Raw genomic sequence first — 25,775 nt, forward strand, 5'->3', positions numbered from 1 at the left:
TGCACTGTTGCTTTATTCTAAATTAACACAGAAATTCCCAAATGAACTGTAATTTTGCAAGACCCTAGCCCTGTTCTTTGCTTGTGCCAGAGATATTCACCATTATTCACTTTGCTTATTTCAACTTCTGCCAACCATTTTAACAACAAACAGAAATTAAATCCAACAGCCAAAAAGACAAATGAATCTGACTATTTGTATATTTACCATATTTAACATCATGTACACATGTTGTGCTTTATAGAAAACTAGAATTTCTATTCCAGCAGTAATCTAATTTAATTTAATTTAAAACACCCATGCATATACAGGGAAAGGACTGGAAAAGGCAGGGGAAGAATGGGCAATTATTTTATTGACATCAACTTTGCCTTGATAAGGCTTCTTCCAAAAACCAATAACTTCCACATGAGCTGGATACCAATTCCTACCATTTATCAGGAGAGGACAGGAACTAGTTTTAATTTACAGTATCTGGAGGTCTCACATTATGACAGATTGAATAAAACATAGCAGTTAGAAACTCTGGAAATGCTAAAGATGGATTTAAACAGAAGAGGGTACGTACCATGAACCCAAAATCAGAAGATAAGAACAGGAAGAGAAAGATGGGGGAGAAAAAGAGATAAAACAAAAACCATCCATGTCAGCTGTACCTTAAGGATCATTGGATAATCTGCTGCTTTATCCATCTGAATTGGCTCATGACTCCAGACAATCCCACCTCTTCTGGCTGTTACTAAGATGACGTTTTCATAGTGCAAATGAAGGATAGGAACCTGACTTGGCACCATAGAAGTATTATTTGTCCATTATTTACTGAAGCAATTTTTACTCATTCCTTCAAACTGAAAAGACTTGGTAGGTTTGAAGCTGAATAAAAAGCAAAATGTTTTCATCTTAGATAGCAAAACAAACCTTATAAATAATTCCAACTAAGGAATCTGGCCTTTTAGTTCTGAAAGTTTAAGCCCTCAAATGTTAACACAAAGCCCCACAGATCAGGTTTGCACATGGCATAGCTTGAATGTCCTATTATTTTCTGGTCATTGTTTACACATTCCCCTTTTTAAGGATAGAAATCTTTTACTTGAAAATAGTGTTTTTAAAATCTTAAGCAGTTTTGGAGTTGGCCAAATGTTATACATCAAAAGCTAGGTCAGTAGAAGACGTCCGGATGGATGTATAGTAAATAAATTATTTAATTATCTGAGTTCCTTCCTAAGCTTCTCCATGCACCGGGATCACTGCTGACCTAGAGATAGCATTTATTCTCTTCCTTGTCAAACATAGAATAATTCTTCAGTATTCAATGTGTGAAATCCATGGTTATTATGTTCTTTGGCTTGCTCTTATTCTCTTTCTCACTTTTCTTCCTGAAAAAAAATCAAGCTTCGGCTGAAAGGTTTTGCTACGAGAAGCTCAATGTTGAAGGCACTGAGCGTGGGAACTGTGGGCATGAGGGGAACCGCTGGGTGCCCTGTATCAAGCAGTGAGTAATATGAGATTTCTCCTTTTCCCACAATATCCTTTCCCATAGTGTGCTGAATCAAATCACACAGAGGGAAGTCACTAGAATGCCACAACCAATAAGTTGAGGCAGAAGCCAGTTTTTTTAAAAGCATGTTGTGTTCCTCTCCTCCCGTTCCAATTAGGGATGTGTTGTGTGGATATCTTCTCTGTGCCAATGCAACTGGATCTCCACGTATTGGTGAACTGCTAGGCGAGATCACAACAATGACATTCTATCACCAGAAGAGATATATTGATTGCCGGTAAGTCTTGCGCTCTTAAGACCCACCTTCCTTCATTCGTGCCAACTTGCTGGAGAATTGGAGAGATGAAAATAGGAATGTTCTGGGCTGCAGATTGATCCCCTCCCACCATAGAATAAGTTTCCAAATAATTTTGGGGAATGTCTGCCTGCCAGCCACAATCCTGAAGGCACAGAATCAACAGATTCCTTAGGGATGTAGTGTAATGCAGTATAATGAAGGGGGCTGTGGGAAAAAAAGTGCCTATTGTCCTTTCTTCCTCAAACTTTTCACCATTGTCGGCATGAACCAAAGAGATTTTAAAGGTCATTGAAATATTCCTTCACTCAATGGAGCCTTTTTCCCCCCCACCCAGGGGTGGCCATGTGCAACTGGTGGACGGCACAGAGCTGAGCTATGTAGAAGACGGGACACCCTGCGGGCCCAACATGTTGTGTCTTGATCACAAATGCCTTCCCGTCTCTGCCTTTAACTTCAGTATCTGCCCAGGCAGCTGGGGTGGCCAGATCTGCTTTGACCACGGGGTAAAAATTATAAATAAAAAAGTTGTGTTTTCTGTTTTCATTAAATAGTAATGCAAAAAAGGGAGAGAAATGTACCATTTAGCAACTGTCTTGCCAAGTATGATCTATATAAATGCCAATATTGTGCCATCTGCACTTTTTTCTTGGCTTTATTTCCTTGTGGATTAAATATTAAAGATAAAACAGGAACATTCAAAATAGGAACATGTCTATCTTAAATATTCCTAAAGTGTATTTATTTATTAAATTTGTTAGCCCCCTCATCTTTTCAGAAGTTGGCAAGTAATGATGGGTCATAGAAAAAGCTGATTGTGATTTAATATCTTGTTGGTATGCCAAAAAAAAAAAAAAAGATTATTTCATTGAGAAACAGCCATTCTTCAGCATTATTAAATAAGATAGAATTATTTTTTGATGTATTGTGGGAATATTGAAAGCTTAATTTTTGTCAACTCATTGTGTAATGGTGCCCGCTAAAGAAAGAAATGAACACGTAAAAGTTTCTGGGAAAAGATCACTGGAATGGGTTTGAGGAGCCCCACAAAAAGCATCTTGCTTAATTACAGGTCTGCAGCAATGAGGGCCAGTGCATTTGCTATTCAGACTGGACAGGAAAAGACTGCAGTGTCTATGATCCTATTCCAGACCCTAAGCCTACTGGGGAAACAGAAAAATACAAGGGTAAGTTGTGGGAGGCCCAGAACACTTTGCAGAGAGGCAGAACGCTCAATTAATCAATTAAATAGTTGAAAAGTTTTTTTGCAGAAATCTTATTCTGTCTGAAAGCCCTTCAGCAATAGTGGGATTCAAATAATTTAACAACCGGTTCTCTGTCCTAATGAACCAGCTGGGTAGGCGGGGCTCTGTGGTCATATGACTGGGTGGGCATGGCCAACTCAACATTACTCACGTTGATGGGCGCTACTCCTTAGCTATTACAATGTAATAAGGGTTAACCGGAGAGACAGTTTCTGTAAGCAGGGCAAAAAAGATTAGGCTAGAAACAACACCAGAACGTTTCCTTCCTGCCTTCCTTCCTTACAGGATTAGCCCTGTAAAGTGGAAAAAAAACAAAATGAGATTTCTTCCAACAACTGGTTCTCCAAACTGCTTAGAAAGTTACAACTGGTTCTCCCGAATAGGTGCGAACTGGTTGAATTCCACCACTGCCCTTCAGGCATTTTCTATTTTGGATAAATTCCTGCATGTCTTTTATCTGTCCAGGTATTTCCTGATTTTTCTAAAAAAGGGAATAAGGAATGCTAGAATCTTCCAGGACTGGAGAAACTTGCAATATATAGTGCAAGATGAGTGATGTGTCAATCTACTGTTCGAATAGCCTTCTTTTCTCACTTCTTCCTTACTTCTTGGAAACTGTTCTAATATTCTCCTGTTCCTATTTTCCTATATAAAAGCAATCCCTTTTTCTGATTTCCAGATGTTTTATATTATATGTTCTTATTGTAATAATACATTTATGTTGTACAGCCAAGTTTTGCCCATTGTGCTACATACGAAGAACACACATAATTACAATACTGTTCATTTTTTTTTGTCCCCTCTTTCTCCACAGGTCCCAGTGGTACCAACATCATTATTGGCTCCATTGCTGGAGCCATCTTGGTGGCTGCTATTGTTCTTGGTGGCACCGGATGGGGATTTAAGTAAGCAGCGTCAACGTGCACATATTGTGCTTCTCAAGTTGCTGTGCCCGTGGGCTAGATTGCCTTGAGGACTTCCTCTCTGTTGCATGTATTCCAGGTGCCTTTTGCAGTGGCACTTAATTTGGGGAAAGGGGAATTGAGCCCAGGTATGGCCCATCCACCCCCACCTTAGTTTTGGGCTGAAGGGGAGGATCCTCTTCAGGGTGGAGTCATACAGATATTCCACAGGTAGTCCTTGACTTACAATTGTTCACTCAAATGACCATTTGAAGTTACAGTGGGCTTCCCCAGAGCTATGTACGACCCATTTTAAAGTTACAAAGCTGCACCCCTCTCTGTGGTCATGTGATTTCAGTTTTGAATGTACAATAACTGTTTCACCTTTGTTTGCACTATCCCGCAATCACATGACCATAATTTCTGACTTTTGTTTTGCTGGTTTCTGGCATTTATTTCTGGTTTCCAGCAAAAAAAGTACCAGTCGAGGAAAATGGATTTGCTTAGTGACAACCACATTTGCTTAATGACTGCAGCGTTCTCTTAATGACCAATACAAAAAGAGTAGAAAAAAAATCGGAGCTGGTCATATAATGCCTTGAGTTGCTAATGCAATGATTTCTGGCTGAAACTTCAGGATCAATTATAACTGTAAGTCAAGGACTATCTGTACTGAAGGTGTAATGCAACAACAACGGTTTTTGCAAGCTTGTTTCCATGATGCAAAACCTTCTTATGATAGTACAGCAAAAGCATGGATATTCTTGAGCTAGCTATGTCTGACTACATGCCTGGACTGGAAACAGGGGGCAGGCTTAGATGATGGATTGAGTCTTTGCTGCATTTTAAGTTGAAGTTGGTATTAAGAATCTCTGGAAGGAACCATCAGTGGATAGAGAGGGGTGGCAAAGGAAGATATATGCAAATAAGATGTTGGTCAATAGTCTGAATCCATTTCAGCAAAATAAGGATTGGCTGCTATAGGAAAATGTGACAAGTTGAGCTATAGGTCTGGAAAAGGTGAAGAGAGACAGAAGGTGTACAGTATTATGGAGACACAAACTAATATTTAGCTGTATTTCCAGGCATGTATGGTGCTTGTTAGACAGGCCAAAGCCACCCTCTTGTGGTGAGAGTCCATATTTACACATATCTGAGGATAGAAGTGGGGAAAATACAAAAATGGTTTTTGCTTAAACGTGGTAAATTTCAGTTATTATCACAAGATGTTATATTGGAACAAAAAATTCAGAAGTGTGATGTATTAAAATTGCATTGTAGTGTTTTTCCACTAATAAAAATAATATATGGTAAGTTTCAGGATACTTTCTAGTGGCATTAGAGAGAGCAACAGTAAACTGAACTGGAAAAAAATTCATACTGATCTACTTCCAAGGATTGGCTGGTATTGTTGTAATTTTGTCATAATTTCTCCTCTTAAGATGCTAGCTTGCTGGTCTCACAACAGTTAAAGCAGGATTTCTCTTTCTTCCCCATCTTGAACATAATAAGAGAAGTATTAAGTGGAAGGGGACCATAAAGTGTTCTCATTACTTCTTTCCCTCCACCCCACACCTCCCCCCCCCCCCAGTTTCCTAGATATTGATGCTGCTGGTTTTTGAAAGTTCAGCCAGAACCTTTTCTATTCTTGGCGTGTGTATAATTGGTTTTTTGTTTGCCTTGGGTAAAAGTGCCATTTGGTTTTTAGTTCATCAGGTTGGGTTAATACTGTTGGCTTAGTGAGGGGAAGAACTATTTGGCAGGGGAAACTATTCAGATTGGGAAAGAGAAGCAGGGCACGGAGACAGAAATGGAGGGACCTGCAGACCGATTGGGGGTAGCTATTGTTCCTCTCTGATCCACACCAGGCTTCCTGTTATGTTTTGCATGGATTGACACTTGCATGAATGAAGGAGCGCCTGACCCGGGATTGCATGAATCAGATACTAATGGTGACGGGGACATTGGCATGGAGGTGGAGTGGGGAACAACCGTCCTTAAATATCTATTCTATCCCCAAAGCAGCTTTGTAAAATCCAGTCTTAAACTACACTTCCACTATTCTCAGCTTATTGGTAGGAGATGATATGAGTGTTATCCAATATATCAATATATATTTTAATGCGTAAGAAGTGGGAGAAGCTGCTTTGGGTACTCTGCTCATAACAAAAGCTGGAGGTACATCCTATAAAGTTAACTGTATCCCACTTGGACCCCCCACCCAAGATCTCTTGCTTCCCTGCAGGGTTTATTGCTGGTATGACATGTTGTATGGGTTGGTCTGTTTGCACTATTGCACTGAGGGGTGAGAGAATATAAATTCCGCAGCACCACTGTTTGGGAGGCTGGAAGGAAGAAGATGTTTGAGGAATGAAGATGAGGAAAGCACCTTCAATTTGTAGCGGAGACAGAATAATCACTTTGGTTTCTTAGGTCTGTAACAATTCTGGAATCACAAACAACTTTTCTTGCTTCCCCAATCACATGAGCCCCAGGCATTTGGAATGTTGTTTTGGTTGCAAAATTTGAGTTCTTTCGTCATTGGTTTATTTTTATCATCTGTTGGGAAAGGTGATACAAGGAACGAAAAAAGTAGCAGAGGGAACTTAATGGAAGGATAAGGAAAATGGAGCACCTCTGCCCTGCAGAAAATCCCTTTTCCCTGGCAGCTTCTTCTACATTCCCTCTAGTTCTACGTGTGGTATTCTTGGTATGCAATTACAAGTAAACTTTCTTTAATGCAAGCAAACAACATTGTCATGTAGTGTTTCCAGAAGAAATGCAGGCTAACACAGACTAGGAACGTGAGGCCCACTTGCCTTGGAGAACGTGCTGCAGGGGAGAGTGGAATGAAGGTGCTCTTCTTTGTGATATTTCCAGCCTCCCTTTAAGTTCTGACAGGAGCTACATGAGCTAATGGAGTTCTCCAAGAATGATGGTAATTGGATCTCTCTGCACAAAAGTTGTCCTGGATGGTAAGAAGAAATTGCATGTTAAGCTAGTTTGCATTACCAACCATAGCATGTGGCACGAAGACTGGAAGCAGTCAGGCCAAGAGGTACAGCTGAAGTTATCTGCTAACCCCTGCTCCCCCTCTCTCTTTCCTTTTCTCTCTTCGGCTTGCAAAGGAACATTCGCAGAGGAAGGTACGGCCCAGCTCAGCAGAGCATGTAGCAGCTTTCCTGAGCACATCTCTCCATCACCTACCGCCTCCATCCCATCCTCCTCATCGCCTTCTCCCCGCTCCTGCTGCTTGCAATGATCATTGGTGCAGAAGGGCCAGAGCTCTCATGGAGGCCTGTCTCGGCAGAGAGAATTTCACCCGTCCATGCATCCATCAGTATCAGCCTCATTCTCCACTTCTTCAGTTGTTATCGTGAGGGGGTGTCTAGTGAATAAGTAAAAAGGCCACAGGTGTTCTATCCAGCCATTTAATGAACCCCTCGTTCTGCTCACTGGATGACAGGGATGGGAATTAATCTTTCTCCAGTTTAAGGCCCAAGTAATAATCCTTTATTTCACTTTATGGTAAAGTTAGCACAGGATTTTACTATATCATTCTCACAGTGGGATATTTCGCAAATAGAAACAGTTTGCAGTGAACTGTGATGATTTTGAGACATAAAAACTTCCACATATCTCTGCAATGACCTCACCACCTAAACATGTATACGATATAATATACACTTATATTGCCAAGGAGAAGTATGCTTTAATTGGGCCCACACCCATTCTATTATAAAAGAGGGTAGGTATGGTGCTGAATAATAAAGCATCAAGCTATATTATAAAACAGCCTTCTAAAACCTGAAGACTTCAAGAGTGTTTTAATTTTAACTCTTAGATTTCCCAGCCAGCTGTGGAATCTATTGTTCAAAGACATTAGGAGTTTGCCATGTTGCGGAATTGTTGCAGTCCTGAGGTATAACTAATACCCCCAGGAATCTGAAAAGAGATATATTTGAATGAATCTGCTGCTAAGTTGAAATGGATGCACAAGGCCCGGCGTAGCTGTTGAACCTTCCTGGAGTGCAAATGTTTAATTACATTTCCTGTGCTCTTTAAAGTTTCAAAATACATGTTTAAGTAGTGGTATTTAGAATTTAGGAGTTTCCTATTACCAATGAAGCACATGCTGCTCATTTCCAATTTTGAATGGAAAAGTGGCCAGTAGGGAAAGAATTAAATAGCATAATTAATTCTATGATTATGAAAATAATAACAATAACAATCATTTTGCATAGATTTAGTCTGAGTTCTGTAGAATAGAAAAGGCCCAATTAATGACACTAATAGGTTTGGGCTACTTGTTTTGGTTTATGTACATTCACCCAATGGGATCTTTATGAAGTGGGGACCAAAATATTTATATTTTTCATGTGGAAACAGAGCATATAAAAGCTACCTAAGTAGAGAAAAACATCACTCAAATCATCAGAAGATTGACTAAAACCATTCTGATGTGCTTACATGTAGGCTGATTATATCTTTATCATTCTAATTAATAAATTAAGATCTTGTATCTTGTCTTAGGAAGATTCCCCTTTCTGAAGTTCAGGGCCTTATTCAAAACTTGGGGAAGATAGTCTGCCCCAGTATATGCTATATGACATACACCCATGCTTTTCTGCTGCTCTGCATATTATGCATTACTTTCTTGAATATGATTTGGTTGCTTGCTTGCTTGGCATTTGTTCCTATTTCATGGTGTTATTCTTCCTTGAAAGTTTAAAAGAGCCAGAGTATTAGGGGTCGCAAAAGAGATTGTCATCTACATTTAATTGCTTTAAACACTAGATACTTATATAATTAAAAGGTTTGTATTACTGACATGCTACCAAGTTAGGTTTCTGGAGGAGAAAACATCTGAAAACCACTTCCTATTCTATATTGGGGTAATATGACTTCTGTTTCCATTGTTAGTCATGGACTGTATCATACAGTAAATAAGTGCCTTTCAGTATGAACTAAATCTTCACAACATAATAAAAGTATTCATGTATTATCCATAATAAAAATATTCATGTATTAAAGGTAGATCTTCCGAAGTTCATTTTAGGAAATAAATATATTTCTTTTTAAAGAAGAACTGCACATATTGATTTTTTCCCAATATATGCATACAATATGTATTAAAAAGATGCAGCCCTATGAAGAACAGAATCTAAGGCATTTAGATGTTTAAATAAATCTTTTTAACTCTTGTGTTGGAAAGGATAGAAAATTAATTATTCCTTTTATTTTTCATAAATTAACAATTTTTCACTGTATAAGATCCTTCAACTTCTCCCAAAGTATATTTCAATTGTTCATTCTATAACTGAACTAACTCAAGTAACTCAAAATTCATTCTTCTGCCAAAAAATAATAAGATTCAAATTTAAAGAGATTTGTGGTAATTATATTGGGAGATATGGAATCAATAAATAAAAGTCTGGAACCAAGAGTTGGATAATTTTGTATCAAGTATATTTAAATGTTAGTTTCAGAAAGTGTTTTTTAAATAAACCAATTCATTCCTAAATGTATCACCAGTGGTAACTGGCTTGTGGAACATCATCTTAGTAATGTCTGTAGAGTAAAATAATAACAATGAAAAAAGAGATGACCATAAGCTGAGTTCTTTATATCCTGAGAAATATTTGGCTTTTTGAAGCAAATTTGAGTTAGAATTTTTTTTTGAATGTTTATATTTTATTTACAGTACACAAAAGCTTTTGTTAATAATTCTGTATAAACAGAGCAAGTAATTTGGTACAAATTCGGTTTGTTTTTTTCTGACAAAGCTGCAGTTAATCAGTGAAGGTTTTGATGTAACAATGGGAAAGGATAAGAAAAAAGAAAACTAAAATCACCAGTCAGGCACACCATCTGGCAAGGAACTCCACCCCCCCCCTTCAAATGGCTCAAGGCCAAATTCCAGTGAAATGTTAAAATTTGATGGTGGAGTGGAAACAGAGACCCTAAGATCCAGGCAAAATGCAGCCTATGTGGACCCTTACCCTCGTTTAGCAATGGATATCCAACTTACTACCTGGTCCTCATTTTTAAAAAAATAAAGACTCCTGAGGTTCCTGAGGTTTCCATTACATTTGTTTAATTTTGCAACTGTACAATTTCTAGAAACTTGAAGTTTTGAAATGGCTGCTATATGTCTGGCTTAATAATAATAATATAGTAAAAAGAGAAATCATGTATGTTTTTCAAAATATAAAGTGGGCAATGTCTATTTTGCTTCTACACTGGGAAAACAGTGGGTTAACTAACACCATATTGGTATTCATAATAAAAGACTGCTTTTGTTGGGTTGGGTTGTTATAAAGCAGTGGCACAGTTTTGAGGACAACAACAACTAAGCTTCTAATGATGCAGCTGCCAATAGTGTTCCAAAACATCCTTTTTCATCATCTATAGTTGTGCTTTTCTCCCCTGGAAACTTTAAGATAAATGAACTTCAATTTCCAGAATTCACCAGCCAACAATACTCAGTGGGGAACTCTAGGAGTTGAAGTCCACATATGTTAAAGTCTTCAAGGCTAAAAAAAAAACCCCACTGATCTACAGCACCAATTCTAGGTTTTGCTTTGGATTTAGTGGGCTCACAAGAAAATGAGTAAAGGGATATTCATCTGGCTCTTTTAACCAGTAGGGAATCATTACAACAGCCCCATCCTCTCCCCTATCCTCCCCCATGCACCATCTTGCATTCCTCTTACTACTCTGACCTTAAAAAAAACCCTTCCTTCTGTGTTACAGGTCTGGAGGGGCTTAGCCCCAAATCATAGCTTGATCTTTGTGCTTCTGGGTCAGTATTCTCACCATAGGGTGGAAAAGAAGGTAACAGCGCCTTCTTCCTTTTCCTTTTCCTGGCCAGCAAATAATCAACACCCTAATCTACCAAGTCTTCCATTGCTTCCTGGATAGACAAGGGCAGGAATGAAGCTCTCCTTTGAAGGGGTACCACATTGCTCTGCTTCACTGTATGGAAAAAGATCTTCATGAAGGACTCCTGCTCTTTTATATCTTGTCAGATGCACCTTTTCCTCTCCTTCCTACATTGTCTGGGGAAAAAGAGAACCCCAAAACAGCATTTCTTCTACCTGTGCAGGTCTTCATGTGTGCCTCACTTTACTAATCCCATCAAGGAATGTACCATGCTGGAACCACCAAAATACTACACGCAACTCAGGGGTATAACAACACTCTTCAGCTTCTGGAAGATGCCACTTGGAAGACATGCAAGCCTGTTCCTTCCCATGAAGTAGTTTGAGCAAAAGTGGATATTTGGGATATGTTTGGCTTCTGCTAAAATTTTGCTATGATTTCAAATCAGGGAATTGTGCATTCATGGCTAATGCTTATAAAATTACTGGGAGTGAAGAAATGACATGTATTCATTAATTAAATCCAAGCCCCTTACTGTCATATTTTTGTTCCTAAAAGTTTGAGCTATAAGCCTTTCTATCATGCTGACTCTACCAGCATAAATGCAAGAGCATGCCATTCTTGATTTAAGGGACAATAATAGACATGATGATAGTATGCTAAGGTAGTACTCTAAATGGACCAGACCTATTACCTTTGCCCTCCGCTCCCCCACTTCCAAAGGTTATATTTTCTGTTTTGAATGTGATGGCTAATTGTGCCACAGTGGCAAAAAAGTGTTGGGAATAGTGACAGCTCATAACAAAATGCAGCAAGTGGCTTCTTGGTCAGGGATTGAGGGCGGATCTAATATCACAAGTTTTGCATGTGTATCAGAATCCTCCTGCCAAAAGTGAGAATGGACACTTTTGATTTGTTTATGGTTGATCTATTCTAGCTCATCCCCATTTTATTTCTTTTGTTTTAAACATTTGTTTTCCATCAGCACGAATGGAGAGGAATTATCCCAGCTTCTGAGTTCCAAAACTGGAATTAAGCTTTCTTTTTGAAAGGGAATCTGTGAATATTTTTTTTCTCAGTAGAGATTTGCAAAAGCCATTATATAAGCTACATGCTTTTTATGTATTAGGTACACAATATACACAATCCTTAGAAGTGGAGTGACCAGTCAACCAGAAGCCAATCATTCATAAAACTGTTATTTTAAAGACTCCTCCTCCTCCTCCCCCTGCCCCAGTATCCCTGTTCTCTACCAGGAAATTTCTGTATTCTAGGAAGCAGCTTTTAAATTCATTTTTAGTCTTTTGCAACAATTAGGTATATATGGAAAGTAACTATATGCTAAACGAAACAGATGAAATAATTCAGAGTGGCATAAGAAGAAATGTTAATAGCAATTGCTAAATTTTAAAAAAAAAGGGTGGGGAATTCTATCTCCCACACAACATGTACTTGGTCCAGTGGTGGGTTACGATTGATACGCCTGGTACGGGTGTACCGGTGTCTGCTGGGAGTACTGGGTACTGTTCTGGTACAGTGCTCTGGAGAGCCCACCCATCCACCTGCGCTCCTTACCGGTATTTGAGCTCTTTGGGGCTTTCACATGCACACGGAGCGTACGGCGCCTGCGCAATGCTCCGCCAAGCAGCTGAAGCATCGCAGGCGGTAAGTACACATGCGCGTGTGCTGCACGCATTCATGTGGTGGACATCGGGCCCTGTTGCACTTTACCGGAACCCACCACTGTATTTGGAACCCACCACTGACTTGATCATTCTTTTTAAGTGTTGTATGTGATGAGATATGATTTCTTTTAGTAAATTCTCTTAGTAATATTTCAATACAGTAAGGAAAATGGCTAGGAGGCTGTACCTCAATAGCACAGCAGGTTTTTGCTGACAGGTGTTTTGTTTTAAAAAGTTTGAGAACCAAGGAAACACAGATGGATTATAAGAATTTTGTTTCCTCCCTTTTCCCTTAGTAGGAGAAAGCCCACCATACTGAATAGATGGTACATTTCATGGACCAGCTATTCAGCATAAAACCAGCCCATCTCAGAAGGTGCTAACTCTTTTTCAAGTAGATATTTTAAACCAAAACTTTGAAGTCCCCTTTGGATCATAGTAGATCTCCTATACTAGCAGAGGGCAGGATTAGATGATACTTCATCTCTTGGGTCAAAAGCTTTTCTTCCTAAATGAAGGCTATCCCACCGTCACCATGGAACGTTCCTAATGGGCTTATCAAAGAAATTCTTTTCCCAGGATAGGTTGCAGGAAAGTTCCCAACAAGCAGATTCTACAGAGGTGTTACATATCCATTTAGGTATACACAGTAAACTGGGATTAAACTCAGATTGTTTCATTTCAGGTCTAAACAATGATAAGAATTACAAATCAAGAGAGCCCTGCTCAACTGTCACATCTATTTTGACCCTCAGCATTTCTTAAAATAACTATAGTTTGGATTCTGCCAGGACACCTCTCCTCCCCCCCCCCCAGCACACTTTTCTTTGGAATAGCTTTTAGATCAAGAGTGTCAAACGCCCACCCCCGTTTTAGCGAAGGGGAAAAAAGTTGTGATAAATCATGTGACAACAATGTGACAATGCAGATTTGACATCCCTGTTCTAGAATTACACATTGCTGGTTTTTGTGCCTTTTCAAAATGTTACATTTGAAGTGACTGTGTTCTCTGCCCCCCCAAGTGCCACTGAAGCAGAATTTCCACCTTCAATGAGTCCTGTCACTTTTCTCCTTGGGTTTGCCGCCTTCCAGTGAAGAAGCATGTCCACATTAATAATTCAAACAGTGGTACAAGAGGGAGGATTCTTTGAAAATGTCATCTTTTAAGTTTCTCAGGAATAAAGTGAGCCTCAGTTCTCAAAAAATTGGGAAAGTCTTAAAATTTTCTCAACATATAATATGAATAGATGTAGGTTCAGAACTGCTCACAGAATAATCTATAAACTCTTTGAGATTTGATTGATTATGACCACTATGCTTGGTCCAAGATGTTTCTTAAAGAAAATTGCAAAATTTTGGGCAAATTACCATTAGCAAGCATTGAGCTTGCCTGAAAATGTAGATTGGAACCCTATCTAAGCATTTGATAATGCTCCAATCCAGTTCTGCAAGAAAATTCTCTGCAAGCTTCTCATTTGGTAGGATCCCTAACATAGTATGCATTTGTTTATTTAAAATATGTATATAGCTGCCCATCTTGAACTTAGATTGAGTATGTGAGGACAGGCAACAATTCTGTTCCCCCTACTGTCTCTTTCTACTTCTACCATCAGGCAGAAGACATCAAAGTATAGCTAGCCGAACAGACAGGTTTAAAGATAGTTTCTATCCTTGGGCTGTGAGACTTTTAAATACAATCACAATCACTCCATGCACACTCTAGTTTTTTTTTCTTTTTCTTTCTTTTTTCGTTTCTGTTATAATTTTGCACCAGTGAGGTTAAAACTAATTTTGTTGTATTTAAGTACAATGACAACAAAGATTATACTTATACCATGGCAACATAAGAGGGCCAATTCATGCTGTAGGATATGGTAGATGACAACCTTGTAGTTTCCTTTGTTTTGATAGGAAATTGAGGTCCTTTTTAGTGATAATTGATTAAAATATCTTACTTTATCAATTGGACAGGAAGGAATAGGCTTGACAATACTATTTTTAAAGCATTGCAAAGAAGTGAAAATCCCAATATCATCATATCTTAGTATTCTAAAATGTTAAAATTTGCTTAAGAACAGCTTTATATTAACTTGTGAGATCATATTACTTTGATTAGCTGGTTGTTGGCATTAAGTGTCTTTAATGTCTCGCAGATGTGTGAGATTATAAACAGGTATTTTGGGCAAGCAGGAAAATATAAGCACAGCTGTGCCATGTAACACTTTCCCATGCTTCCTCATTTATAAAACTAAAGAGGAAGTGGTAAGTTTAAATATTTAGCGTATTACAGCTTTATTAAGTATAAATTAGCATCTTAGCATTGCTAATAATCAGTTGCAGAGGCTTCTCTGAAAATATCCCTTTCCAATATTTGCAGACAAAGTACCAAATGGCTCTTCTACTCACTCCCTCCATACTTTAAATCATATGAAAGTGGGGATCTCAAGTACAAGAAACAGAAAACTTCTCTTTCACATGCTACAGCCCCCACCCCAAAAAATCAATTCCCCTGTTTTTAATAAGTAAAGAAAAAATGGAGAAGTAATGTCATATTAATATACAATTACTATATTGCTTTTTACTTGATAACAATAAAAAAAGAAATTCTAGGCCGGTCGAGGAGTAGGATTGGAAGATTGAATTTATTCACTTCAGATTTGCATCTCCCAACTTGGAATACAAAATGATATGCAGTGATGCATCAAAATCTGCACTTTTACAAAAATCTATAATAGCTTATAAATTGAACAATTGTGTTCATGTTAAATGTACATGTATTAGCAGAAAGAGCACATTGAGTGAAACAGGGGTGGAAAAACTATTACAGAAATAAGACAGACCAAACAGAAAAAAATAGGAAGTGAGTCAAATCAAAATTACTCAACCTGACTATAATGTTCATCATGTTATCCTAACTATACCATTTCACATTACTAATAGTATTCATATGAGTGAAAACTTTTCTAGAAATAATCTTTGGATTTGTGGAACTCATAAGTGCAAGACAACACTGTTCTACTCTTTGGGGTTTCTACTGTTCTGCTGCAGCTCTTTAGGATCTTCATTCATATGAATCCCTCTCAATAAGAGGCTGGAAAATTTAATAGTAGACATATCTTAGGGAAATTTCAAAGGAGAGGAAAGTGTAAATTCAAAGAACTGCTTTTTGTTCTAAGTTGCTCTTTTAAAATTATTTTTCTATAAAGAAATGTACAAATCCCCACAAGTATTTGTATGTTTTTTGAGAGGGGACAACTTTGCATTTGGCTGACTAGGTACATTAGTTTGGAGAAATATGGGAAAAATAAATGATCTAATTATTCAGTAATAACTTTAAAATTAGAATAAAAATTCTAAATGTAGAATTTGAAAATGTAGAAGTTTCAATGATTTTTTTTTACGTTCTCAACTTACTTGATTCCAAGAGGAGTTGCCTTTTGTGTGGAAGGCTATCTAATGTATTACCTATCAAGTTCTCCAATCCTAGGCAGATTAGACCTTTATTGTTCAATCATGGTTTCATTTCAAAGCATCTTGTCTTTGTCATGATGAATTATATCCATCCCTCCAGTCCCCTAATCAAAGATGATTAGGGCACTGGAGACTAAAACATATGAAGAACGGTTGCAGGAATTGGGTATGTCTAGTTTAATGAAAAGAAGGCCTAGGGAAGACATGATAGCAGTGTTCCAGTATCTCAGGGGTTGCCACAAAGAAGATGGAGTCAAACTATTCTCCAAGGTACCTGAGGGTAGAACAAGAAGCAATGGGTGGAAAATAATCAAGGAGATAAGTAATTTAGAACTGAGGAGAAATTTCCTGACAGTTAGAACAATTAATCAGTGGAACAGCTTGCCTCCAGAAGATGTGAATGCCCCAACACTGGAAGTCTTTAAGAAGATGTTGGATAGCCATTTGCTTGGAACGGTATAGGTTTCCTGCCTAGACAGGGGGTTGGACTAGAAGACCTCCAAGGTCCCTTCCAACTCTGCTATTGTATTATTGTATAGTGCTAAAATAATCCACATGGATTATCCACATTTCATTTTTCAAAGAGGATGGACATTAATTAATTAATTTCCCACTTTATTATTCTTTCAAATAACTTAAAGTGATGAATATATTACTAAGGGAGGCTGAAATTCAGTGGTTCAAATCCATCTTAAATACAAAGTTCAATTGGTAAGAAATAAGAAATTGTATTTAGTAGTACATTTCTGTCAGCAAAACAAATACAATTAATCATTTTCCTATCAGAGAGTAGATGCCAGGACATCTTTGCAAATGGAAAGTGAATCAGAAATTCTCACCCAATAAGCAGAAGTTCAGTTGCACAATGCTGCATTCATTCATTCATTCGTTCGTTCGTTCGTTCATTCATTCATTCATTCACAGCTATTAACTGGTCATAGTCAGCAGATTCTTTTAAATATTATTTTCAGACAAAAAAGCAACGTATTTCATTTCATGCTTTCTCAACCATTTGTCTGAACTGCTCTTTCTATTCCCTCTTTTTATTTGAGCACCTCAGTATACTAAGTCTCCTGGGCAGGTAAGAACCAAATGGACTACACTGTGACCTTTCTTACCTTCCTATTTTTGCTGCAAGTCTTTTCTTCCTCCCTTATCCTTAAGATAGATAAATGATTTGGGGATGTGTAGTTTCTTTTGGCTCCAGTGAGGACAGGCAGTTGGCAAACTGAAATTTGAAACAGGTAAGGTGATTTTCTTATGGCACCAAGGGTTGTATATTTCAGAAAGATCAAGTTTTTACATTATCCAGAAAGTTTGGTGACTTTAGCCCCATTTGAATGATGTAACTTAAGGGTGACAGTAGCTGCCTTTGCAGTATGTGCACATACCGCTGTCAATGCAACTGTATGCCTGTGTTTGCAATCAGTGCGAGTGAATGTGTGCACACTCTGCGGTCTTGGTGCAATGGGCAACCAGAATCTTTTCTTTTTCTTTTTAACATTCACACAGTAGCAAGGATCAAGGCTCCTAAGAGTTCAAGGCAAACGAGTGAAGAAGAATGAGGCAACATTGCAACTAAGAGCACAACTACAGAAGAAGCTTACATTATAACATGCTCACTTGGACTTGGCCATCTCCTAGCACTCCGGCTGTGGGCACCTAGAATTCAGAATGCTATTGCTAATGGATTGTGTGTGTGTATATATATACTTATATATAGGCTTTCTTCCCAGAGACTTGTCTATGTATCGTAATGTGCCCAAAGACTAATTCAAATGCCACTTCTGGGCATTCTTCTAGAAATAACTTGTACTTTCACTGCACATGCTTCATGCTGAAGGCTGAGCAAGGGAGTTGCCAATCGAGGAACACTTCTTGGTCGTTGGTTTGGGCAAATGGCAACAGCTGAATGCTAGGCCTTCTTGTTTTGTGTTTCCTGCTATGCCACACACATATCTTCCCAGCAATATTTGCTAAAATGAAAAGACTAATTTAGATTTTCTCGTGACCCTGGAATCATGGTTATCAGTACAATAAGGGCCAATATTTTAAATTCCTACAAAATTCTGCAAATCCTAGTGTATACTATAAGAAAAAAATAGTAAAACACATCCAACTGCCATGTCTTAATGAACAATAAATATTCTTCTCCTTTATTTGGGACTTATTGTCACTGTCTCGCAACTGTTGTTTGGCACAGCATAAAATATTTTACTGAACTGAAAGACTTTCATTGTCCTTCAGTAAATGGTGCAGCTGTAAAAGTTATTGTGCTTATTTGCCAATCCCTATTTGGCTTCCATTGCTTTACTGCGTAAGGATGGTGTGATTTTACAATTGTAAGACATGTTAAAAAGCCAGAGTGGCACAGTGGCAAAACATTGGAGTAGAAGCTGGGAGACCATAACTTCTAGGCCCATCTTAAGGACAAGGCCAGCTTGGTGACCTGGTGTCAGTCAAATTTTACCAACCAAGCTTCAAATATTCACTATCATTCCTATCAATCTCTCTCAGAGAGAAACAGACAAGGGCAAACTATTTCTGAAATCTTGCCAGGAAAACTGTAGGGACTTGTCCAGGTAATCGCCTGGAGTCAATATTGGTCAATATTGAATATTGATTCAAGGACACGTGTGTGCATGTTTGTGCATGTGTGTATGTACAAATACACAGACACACAAAACTCAGAAAAAATTTATCTTGCAGAATCTTGATTTAACTCTACTTTTAGAGTCAGTTTGTTGTAGTGGTTAAGGCACCAGGAAATTTTTAGTTCCGTCTTAGACATGACATCAGCTGAGCCAGACTTTGGGCCAGTCATACTCTCTCAGCCCTAGGAAGAAAAAAGTCTTCAAAGACTTTCTTGCCATGAAAGCTACAAGGACTTGTCCAGGCTGTCTCCAGAAATCAACAATGACTCAAAGATGCACATGCACAGACTCACAAACTGGTTAAGGAAAGTAATGAATGTAGTTTAAACTCTCTAGCTTTGGTACACTCGCCTTTTCTGATGAAGTGGTAAAGCAAGTAATAAAATACCCACCAATCAGGGCAATACAGGAATGGTTTTGGAAGATGGTGTTTTGACAGACAACTCAACCACATCTCTGGCTTTAGCATGTGTGTCAAAGCAACATGACATACCTGTCAAAGCTCACCAACTCTGTGTGTTCACTGAACAGTTGTTCAGCAGAAGGCAAAAGGGTAAGTTTGGACAGGTGCCCATTCCTGTTTTATTACACATAGGTCCACTTACCAGCTTTACAAATCTGCTAGACAGCTGCTCAGTGGCTACTTTAGAATCTGCTTATGTTCTGAAATGAAATAACCTCATTCTCAAAACTCAGCAAAGAATGCCAGGTAAAGTGTCGTTCTTTGGGCTTTCCTTCTTTTCCTGGCTGTTCAGCGTGTTGAAGGAACTGCAAGGTGTCATGTAGCTATGACCAGCTTGTTCTACAGGAAAGTAAAAATGATGGCAGAGATAACATCATGAGCATTTAGCAGAAAAGGGTTGACATGCATATTTGTTCTATGTTTAGATGCAAGGTTGTTTCAATCATAGGCTGGGGATCAAGGCAGCAGCATGCAAATACAAGAAGAAAAAAAAGGAGGAGGAGGGGGGAGGAGGAGAAGGAAGAAGAAGAAGAAGAAGAAGAAGAAGAAGAAGAAGAAGAAGAAGAAGAAGAAGAAGAAGAAGAAGAAGAAACAACAACAACAACAACAACAACAACAACATTGTCAGGGCATATTTGTGCCCTGATTAGATACATCTGGAAAAAGGCCTTCTGTCTCAGTACTTTCACATGGTACTGTTTCTGTTCCCCAAACTATAAGGATTCATTAATGCAGATGTCAGAATACAGAGAACAGGCAGGGAACACCTAAAGTCAATCAGTGATTACTCCCCAACTGATAGTGGAATGCAAAAAACATGATTCAGATAGTACTCTGGTCCAAACTTAGTGGATCCACTTTCTCCATGCACAATGGATTTTTTCCTCCAATCCATGTTTCATTGGCTATTTGTAAAAAGTCCAAATGATTGTTGTAAAATGTAACTGTGAACTGTGAACAACTTACCATTCCTATATGCTATTTAAAAGTCTATTGCTAATTATGAAATGAAAAAGCAACCTGTCAACATTTTTTGCAAGGTTTTCTCAGTAGCTGAAGTCTTCTGAGGTTGCATATTGCTGCAGACTAGAGAGAAAAACAGTATAATAATGTTTATATGTGTCATGAGGTCTAAAACCTGCAAAAGACAGAGAGATGGCCCTGGAGCTAAAGTGTACACCTCCACCTGTGCAAAAAGGGAAGATAAAGATCATACTTCTCTTTCTATCCACAAAACAGACCTTGAAACCATAGTTTAAGTAGCAACGTAATGTTTTGCAAAGAAGGAGGAAATAGAACTTTTATCAGCATTTCTACTCCCATTGCTTGAGCTACTTTACTAGGGAACAGTTTCAACATTGTACAAAAAATCTGAACAGCCTACATAGGATAGATAGCTACCAGATAGCTGAAAGGGGAAAGAAAGACAAATGGGGGAGGGGGAGGAGAGGACATATTAATTGTTTAACGTTCTTGGCTTCCACAATAAAAATTACAGGGAGAAACTGCAAAAAAAATGTATTGAAATCTACTTATATATTAAATTACTTTTACCAACATCGGAAAGACTGGTTTTTCAGACACAAGAATGTGGTTATGTTTGCAATTGTAATTGACAAGATTTTGTCAATTTCAGATAGCAGGACAAGCCAAGGGTACTAATCAACTAATTAAGGTCACAGATCTAAGCTTGTTAATTTGTAGTTAGCACTTATTGGGGAAGTGCTGGGGGCAGGGAGTTGTTAAGGAAGAAATGGAGTACTCAAAAAGCAAACAGGGCAATATGCCTGCCAGACAGCGGAACAAAAGGAGAACATGCCCTCCTTTTGCTGGAGATTTGGTAACACTGAAATTACATCAATCCAGTGGTGGGTTGCAGATGGTACGCCACGGTACAGACATACCGGAGCCTGCACGGAGCACTGGGTACCGTTCCGAGCTTCAGTGCATGTGCATGGTGTGTACAGCATCTTCAGACAATGCTGGCTCCCACAGCTAAGAAACCAAGATGAGCACCACCTCTTAGACACAACTGAACTGCGGAAAACTTTATCTTTATTATCTCCTTAGGTACTTGCAAGTTTCCAGAGCTATCTAATTAGATATCACAGACAAAAATGCAGAACTAGATTTTTCCACCCTTTCATTTGGTCTTAAATTTGATAGCAACTGTGATGGATATCATTGGGCCTGTGGCAATTTCAGTCTTTATTCCCCAGCCCCGTCTTGGCCTTTTATGAAGATAACACATTTCTGTTGCCTGTTGAAAGAGAAACCACAAAAAATATGCATAACATATTTCATATAGTATATTTTGCTGGAAAAATGAATGTCTAACTCCTATTACCAGATATTATGGAGTTATAAATGAGACTGGAATATAAAAATATGATGATCCATTACTATCCCTTGAATTAAATCTCTGTGCTTATCTTCTGTCCCTAATTAATAATTATATTTCTCAGGAATATAACCTTAACATTTGTTCCTTTAACTTAAATTAGTAACAGTTTTAAAATCTGTTCTTATACAAGAGAACTATTTTTTTTAACTTTTAACTAGTGAACGATTAACTTTCTGCACTTCAGCATTATTTTTAAGATTATATGCCATCAAGTTAATGTAAACTGTTAACAACCACATAGAAGTCTTCAAGATGAAGTGCCTTCAACCTGGCCCTTCAGGTCTTCCAGCTATGTATCCATCACTGCTGCAATCAAGCCCATCTATAATGCCACTAGATATTTCTATCTTTCCCAGGATTATAGATTTCTCAAGGATGCTAGATACGTATTTGTGCAGTATGTCCAAACTATAATAATTTGTTGCTCATCATTTCTGCCCCAAGTAAGAAATCTGGACTGATTTATTCCATGAATAATTTGTACTGTGATTCATTTTAATTATTTTTAAAATAACTCTTAAACTGGATTGTTTAACCATGATTTACTAAATCAACATAGGTCAAAAATAATCCTTATTGTAAACTAATATTTTGCAAAAACAAAAATGCAATTTAATTGATTTTAAAATTAACTACTTAGTAAATTATTAAACATATATTACCCTATTTTTCAAAAATACACAAACTAGTGTCCTATTGTTTGTAACAATGGAAAGAATAAAATTAAAATACATGCCCATGTGATAAATCAATTAAACTACTCTGGTTTCTGGTCTTTGTCCTTAACATTTCAGATATCCAGCTTGATTAGGATACAATCATTTGATTTCTTAGTTTTTCAAGTGTGATTGTTACTAGATTAGACTACACAGCAACACATTTGAAAAGAAGAAAAATGCAATATTTGGTAAAGTTGGGGGATGCCTGAGGATGGCAGTATGATCCCATGTCTCTTTGTTGGCACTGTCATTGAATACAGTAGCAGAAAGCTGAACAAGAGAACTGAAGAAGTTTCTTGGATAAGAGGTGAAATGTTTTCAAAGGAAAAACAAACTCAATAAAGTCCAGTTGTCTTTTGGAAAAGCACCTTTGGGACAGCCATGATCTGGATGATTGAGAATCTGCATAGACAGAAAGCTGAACAGACCTTGCCCCTAAGAAACAACAGGCAGAAACTGAAAAATATCTTTGCCTTTTGCCTTATTGGAAGAAACATGCAGGAGTCACAAGAGTTTTCCCCCGTGTGTTTAATATTTGGGTATGGCGCGATGTCACAATTTCATTTATTGCATGGAATGTAGGCATACCCTATTTGTCACTGACTGAAACCAAATACTTTGGCAATTGGACTTTGAAGAAGAATAAGAAGTGTGGTGACACTTGTGAGCTTTGATATTAGAGAAGACACCTAAGAATACTATGGACAGCCAGAAAATAAATTTCTGGAACATTGAACGAATTAAACCAAAGTTCTCAGTTGAGACACAAGCTCGAATTATTCAATTTCAGACGCGTTGCACAATTATCTGAAGAAGGCTGCAATGTTGGGAAAGAGTGGAAAGAAAGAGAAGAAGCTTATGACCTCCACTAAGGTGAATGGACTCAGTTACAGTGGCAATGAGTGCACAGTTGGAAGAGTTGAAAGATCAGCTTAGGGTTAGATCATCATGGAGAAAAACTGTCTATGTGGTGGCTATGAGGCAATAATGATTTGATGGCACTTAATCACACCCCCAATTATTCCATGTGTCATTTGCTTACCTCAAATATGTTCAAATATCAAGATCTTCTAAAGAATTCCGCCCTCCTCATTCTGTGAAGCTAGGAAGCATGACTAAAAGACACAGAAAACATTCTTCCCACTGAAACTGAAAACTATTCTCTGAAATGATTAGCAATAACACTGAATGTTATAGAGTTTAGCACAATAACAGAGTTGGAAGGGACCTTGGAGGTCTTCTAGTCCAACCCCCTGCCTAAGCAGGAGACCCTGTACCATTTTGGATAGTTGGCTGCCCAATCCCTTCTTAAAAATCACTGATGATGAAGCACTTACAGCTTCCAAAAGCAAGCTGTTCCTCTGGTTAATTGTTCTTACTGTTAGGAAGTTTCCCTATGTTTTCATTAAACTAGACACACTCAATGCAGCCTAGGAGTCCATTGGCTTTTTTGGCAGCTGCAACATACTGCTGGTTCATATTTAAGTGACTGTCTACCCGGATCCAAGAACCATCTAGCAGTTGTTGGTATTGAGCCAGGTTCTACCAAATATACCTCTCCATTTGATTTTTCTTTCCTAAATGTAAAACATATTCCCTCATCTATATAATTTATGAAGCTAGTACTTGGCTGAGGATAGGAGACCTTGAGATACCCCACTACTTACTTCCCTGCATGCAAATATAGTTCCATTAAGAATTACAAGTTGAGTGAGATCATCAACCAGTTATGAATTCAATTAATGATGACACTGTCTATCCCACATTTTTCTAACTTGCTGAGATGTAGGTTGTGGGCTATTTTGTTAAATGCTTACTGAAATCCAGGTATACTTTGTCATAAACCCACTGAAATCCAAGTATACTGGGTAATCTAGTACACCCTACTAGATTATCTATAGTATTATGTCCACTATATTATCTATAGTATAGATAAGGTTCTATACAGTCCAGGAGGTGTCATTACTGGATCTCTTTCAGCCACACAATGATTCAAGGCTAATTCCCCACTTGAGTCCTCCTACCTGCCTGGGAAACCCCTCATTTTTTTTAAAAAAAGAGTTTCTATCACAATACTTTAATAGGAGAGAGAGAGAAATTGAAAAGTTTCTTCAGCTACAATTTTAAAAAAAAGGTCCACTAGTAGGAAATAAAAATTGAGTGAAAAGACATTGAAGGACAGCATGATTACGAGTAAATAAAATACAGGTAGTCCTTGACTTAGAACAATTTATTTAATGACCAAAGTTACAACGACACTGAAAAAAGTGGCTTGTGAGTGTTTTTCACACAACCATTACATCATCTCCATAGTCATGTGTTCAAAATTCAGATGCTTGGCAAATGATTCATATTTATGACAGTTGCAATAGGATAGTTACAATTATTTTATCTATCTATCTATCTATCTATCTATCTATCTATCTATCTATCTATCTATCTATCTATCATCAGATCACCTTTTGTGATCTGTCAAGCAAAATCAATTGAGAAGCCACATTCACTTAACAAACATGTTACTAACTTAATAACTGCAGTGGTTCACTTAATACCTGTGGCAAGAAAAGTCATAAAATGGGGCAAAATTCATCTAACAACTCTCTCACAAGGCAACACTTTGGGCTCAGCTGTAGTTTTAAGTCAAGAACTACCTGCATATAAATATAAGAGCAATAGCTAGGCAAAGGGATTGATTTTGACTTTGACTAGGATTTACTCCTGAAAAACATATATCTCACCCACCATGATGGGACTTGTAGAATAATTATAAGAAATACGGAACTAATTAAAATTATCTGCTACAATGTCCCACCTGTCAATGACTACTTCAGCTTCAACCACAAAAATACACGAGCTCACAATAGATACAAACTTAAAGTAAACCACTCCAAACTTGATTGAAGAAAATACGACTTCACCAAAAGAGTGGTCAATGCCTGGAATGCTCTACCTGACTCTGTGGTTTCTTTCCCAAACCCCCAAATGCTTAACCTTAGACTGCCTACTGCTGACCTCACCCCATTCCTAAGAGGTCGTAAGGGGTGTGCATAAGCACACCAAGATGCTTACCATCCCAGTCCTAATGTTCCCTTTTATTCATATCCATTTTATGTATTCAAAATCATGTTTGTACTTATATATGTTATCTAATACATGCTTGACAAAATAGATAGATAGATAGATAGATAGATAGATAGATAGATAGATAGATAGATAAAATAATTGTAACTATCCTATTGCAAAATGGCACCACAAGCAGCAATAAGAGATTTAATGGGGAAGCCCCTAAGAAGATCAGAGCTATTATAACAAAGAAGACTGTCCTCCTCAATTGCCTCATTAGTTTTAAAAGAGCAAGTGGGAGTGGAGAAGGTAGGAAGTGCTTGGTTTTAAAGGGGGACAAAATCCACCATCCCCAAGTATTTCCTCCTTTTTGATGGGGCAGAGAAAAGTATTCTTCCTGGAAGCCTTCGTAGAAGGCTGTACCATCCAGCCACATTACAAAGTAGAGCAGCCGAGTTACAAGACTATCTG

At 38.0% G+C, this 25,775-nt stretch overlaps 1 protein-coding gene across 1 annotated transcript in view; it reads left to right on the forward strand.

The window, feature by feature from the left end:
* ADAM11 (ADAM metallopeptidase domain 11) overlaps positions 1 to 9,250 on the forward strand; it is a 91,534-nt gene extending 82,284 nt beyond the window's left edge. Inside the window, exons 22-27 of the mRNA XM_014076414.2 lie at positions 1,393 to 1,492; positions 1,656 to 1,775; positions 2,131 to 2,299; positions 2,866 to 2,980; positions 3,873 to 3,963; positions 7,089 to 9,250. Of these exons, the coding sequence (XP_013931889.2) occupies positions 1,393 to 1,492; positions 1,656 to 1,775; positions 2,131 to 2,299; positions 2,866 to 2,980; positions 3,873 to 3,963; positions 7,089 to 7,134 (641 nt within the window). The 3' untranslated portion in view covers positions 7,135 to 9,250. The remainder of the gene's footprint in view (positions 1 to 1,392; positions 1,493 to 1,655; positions 1,776 to 2,130; positions 2,300 to 2,865; positions 2,981 to 3,872; positions 3,964 to 7,088) is intronic.
* Positions 9,251 to 25,775: the final 16,525 nt, after the last annotated feature.

Source organism: Thamnophis sirtalis, unplaced genomic scaffold, assembly GCF_051295495.1.
Source record: "Thamnophis sirtalis isolate CommonGarterSnake01/CBP01778 unplaced genomic scaffold, rThaSir2_p1.2 scaffold_4, whole genome shotgun sequence".
Taxonomy (NCBI): domain Eukaryota; kingdom Metazoa; phylum Chordata; class Lepidosauria; order Squamata; family Natricidae; genus Thamnophis; species Thamnophis sirtalis.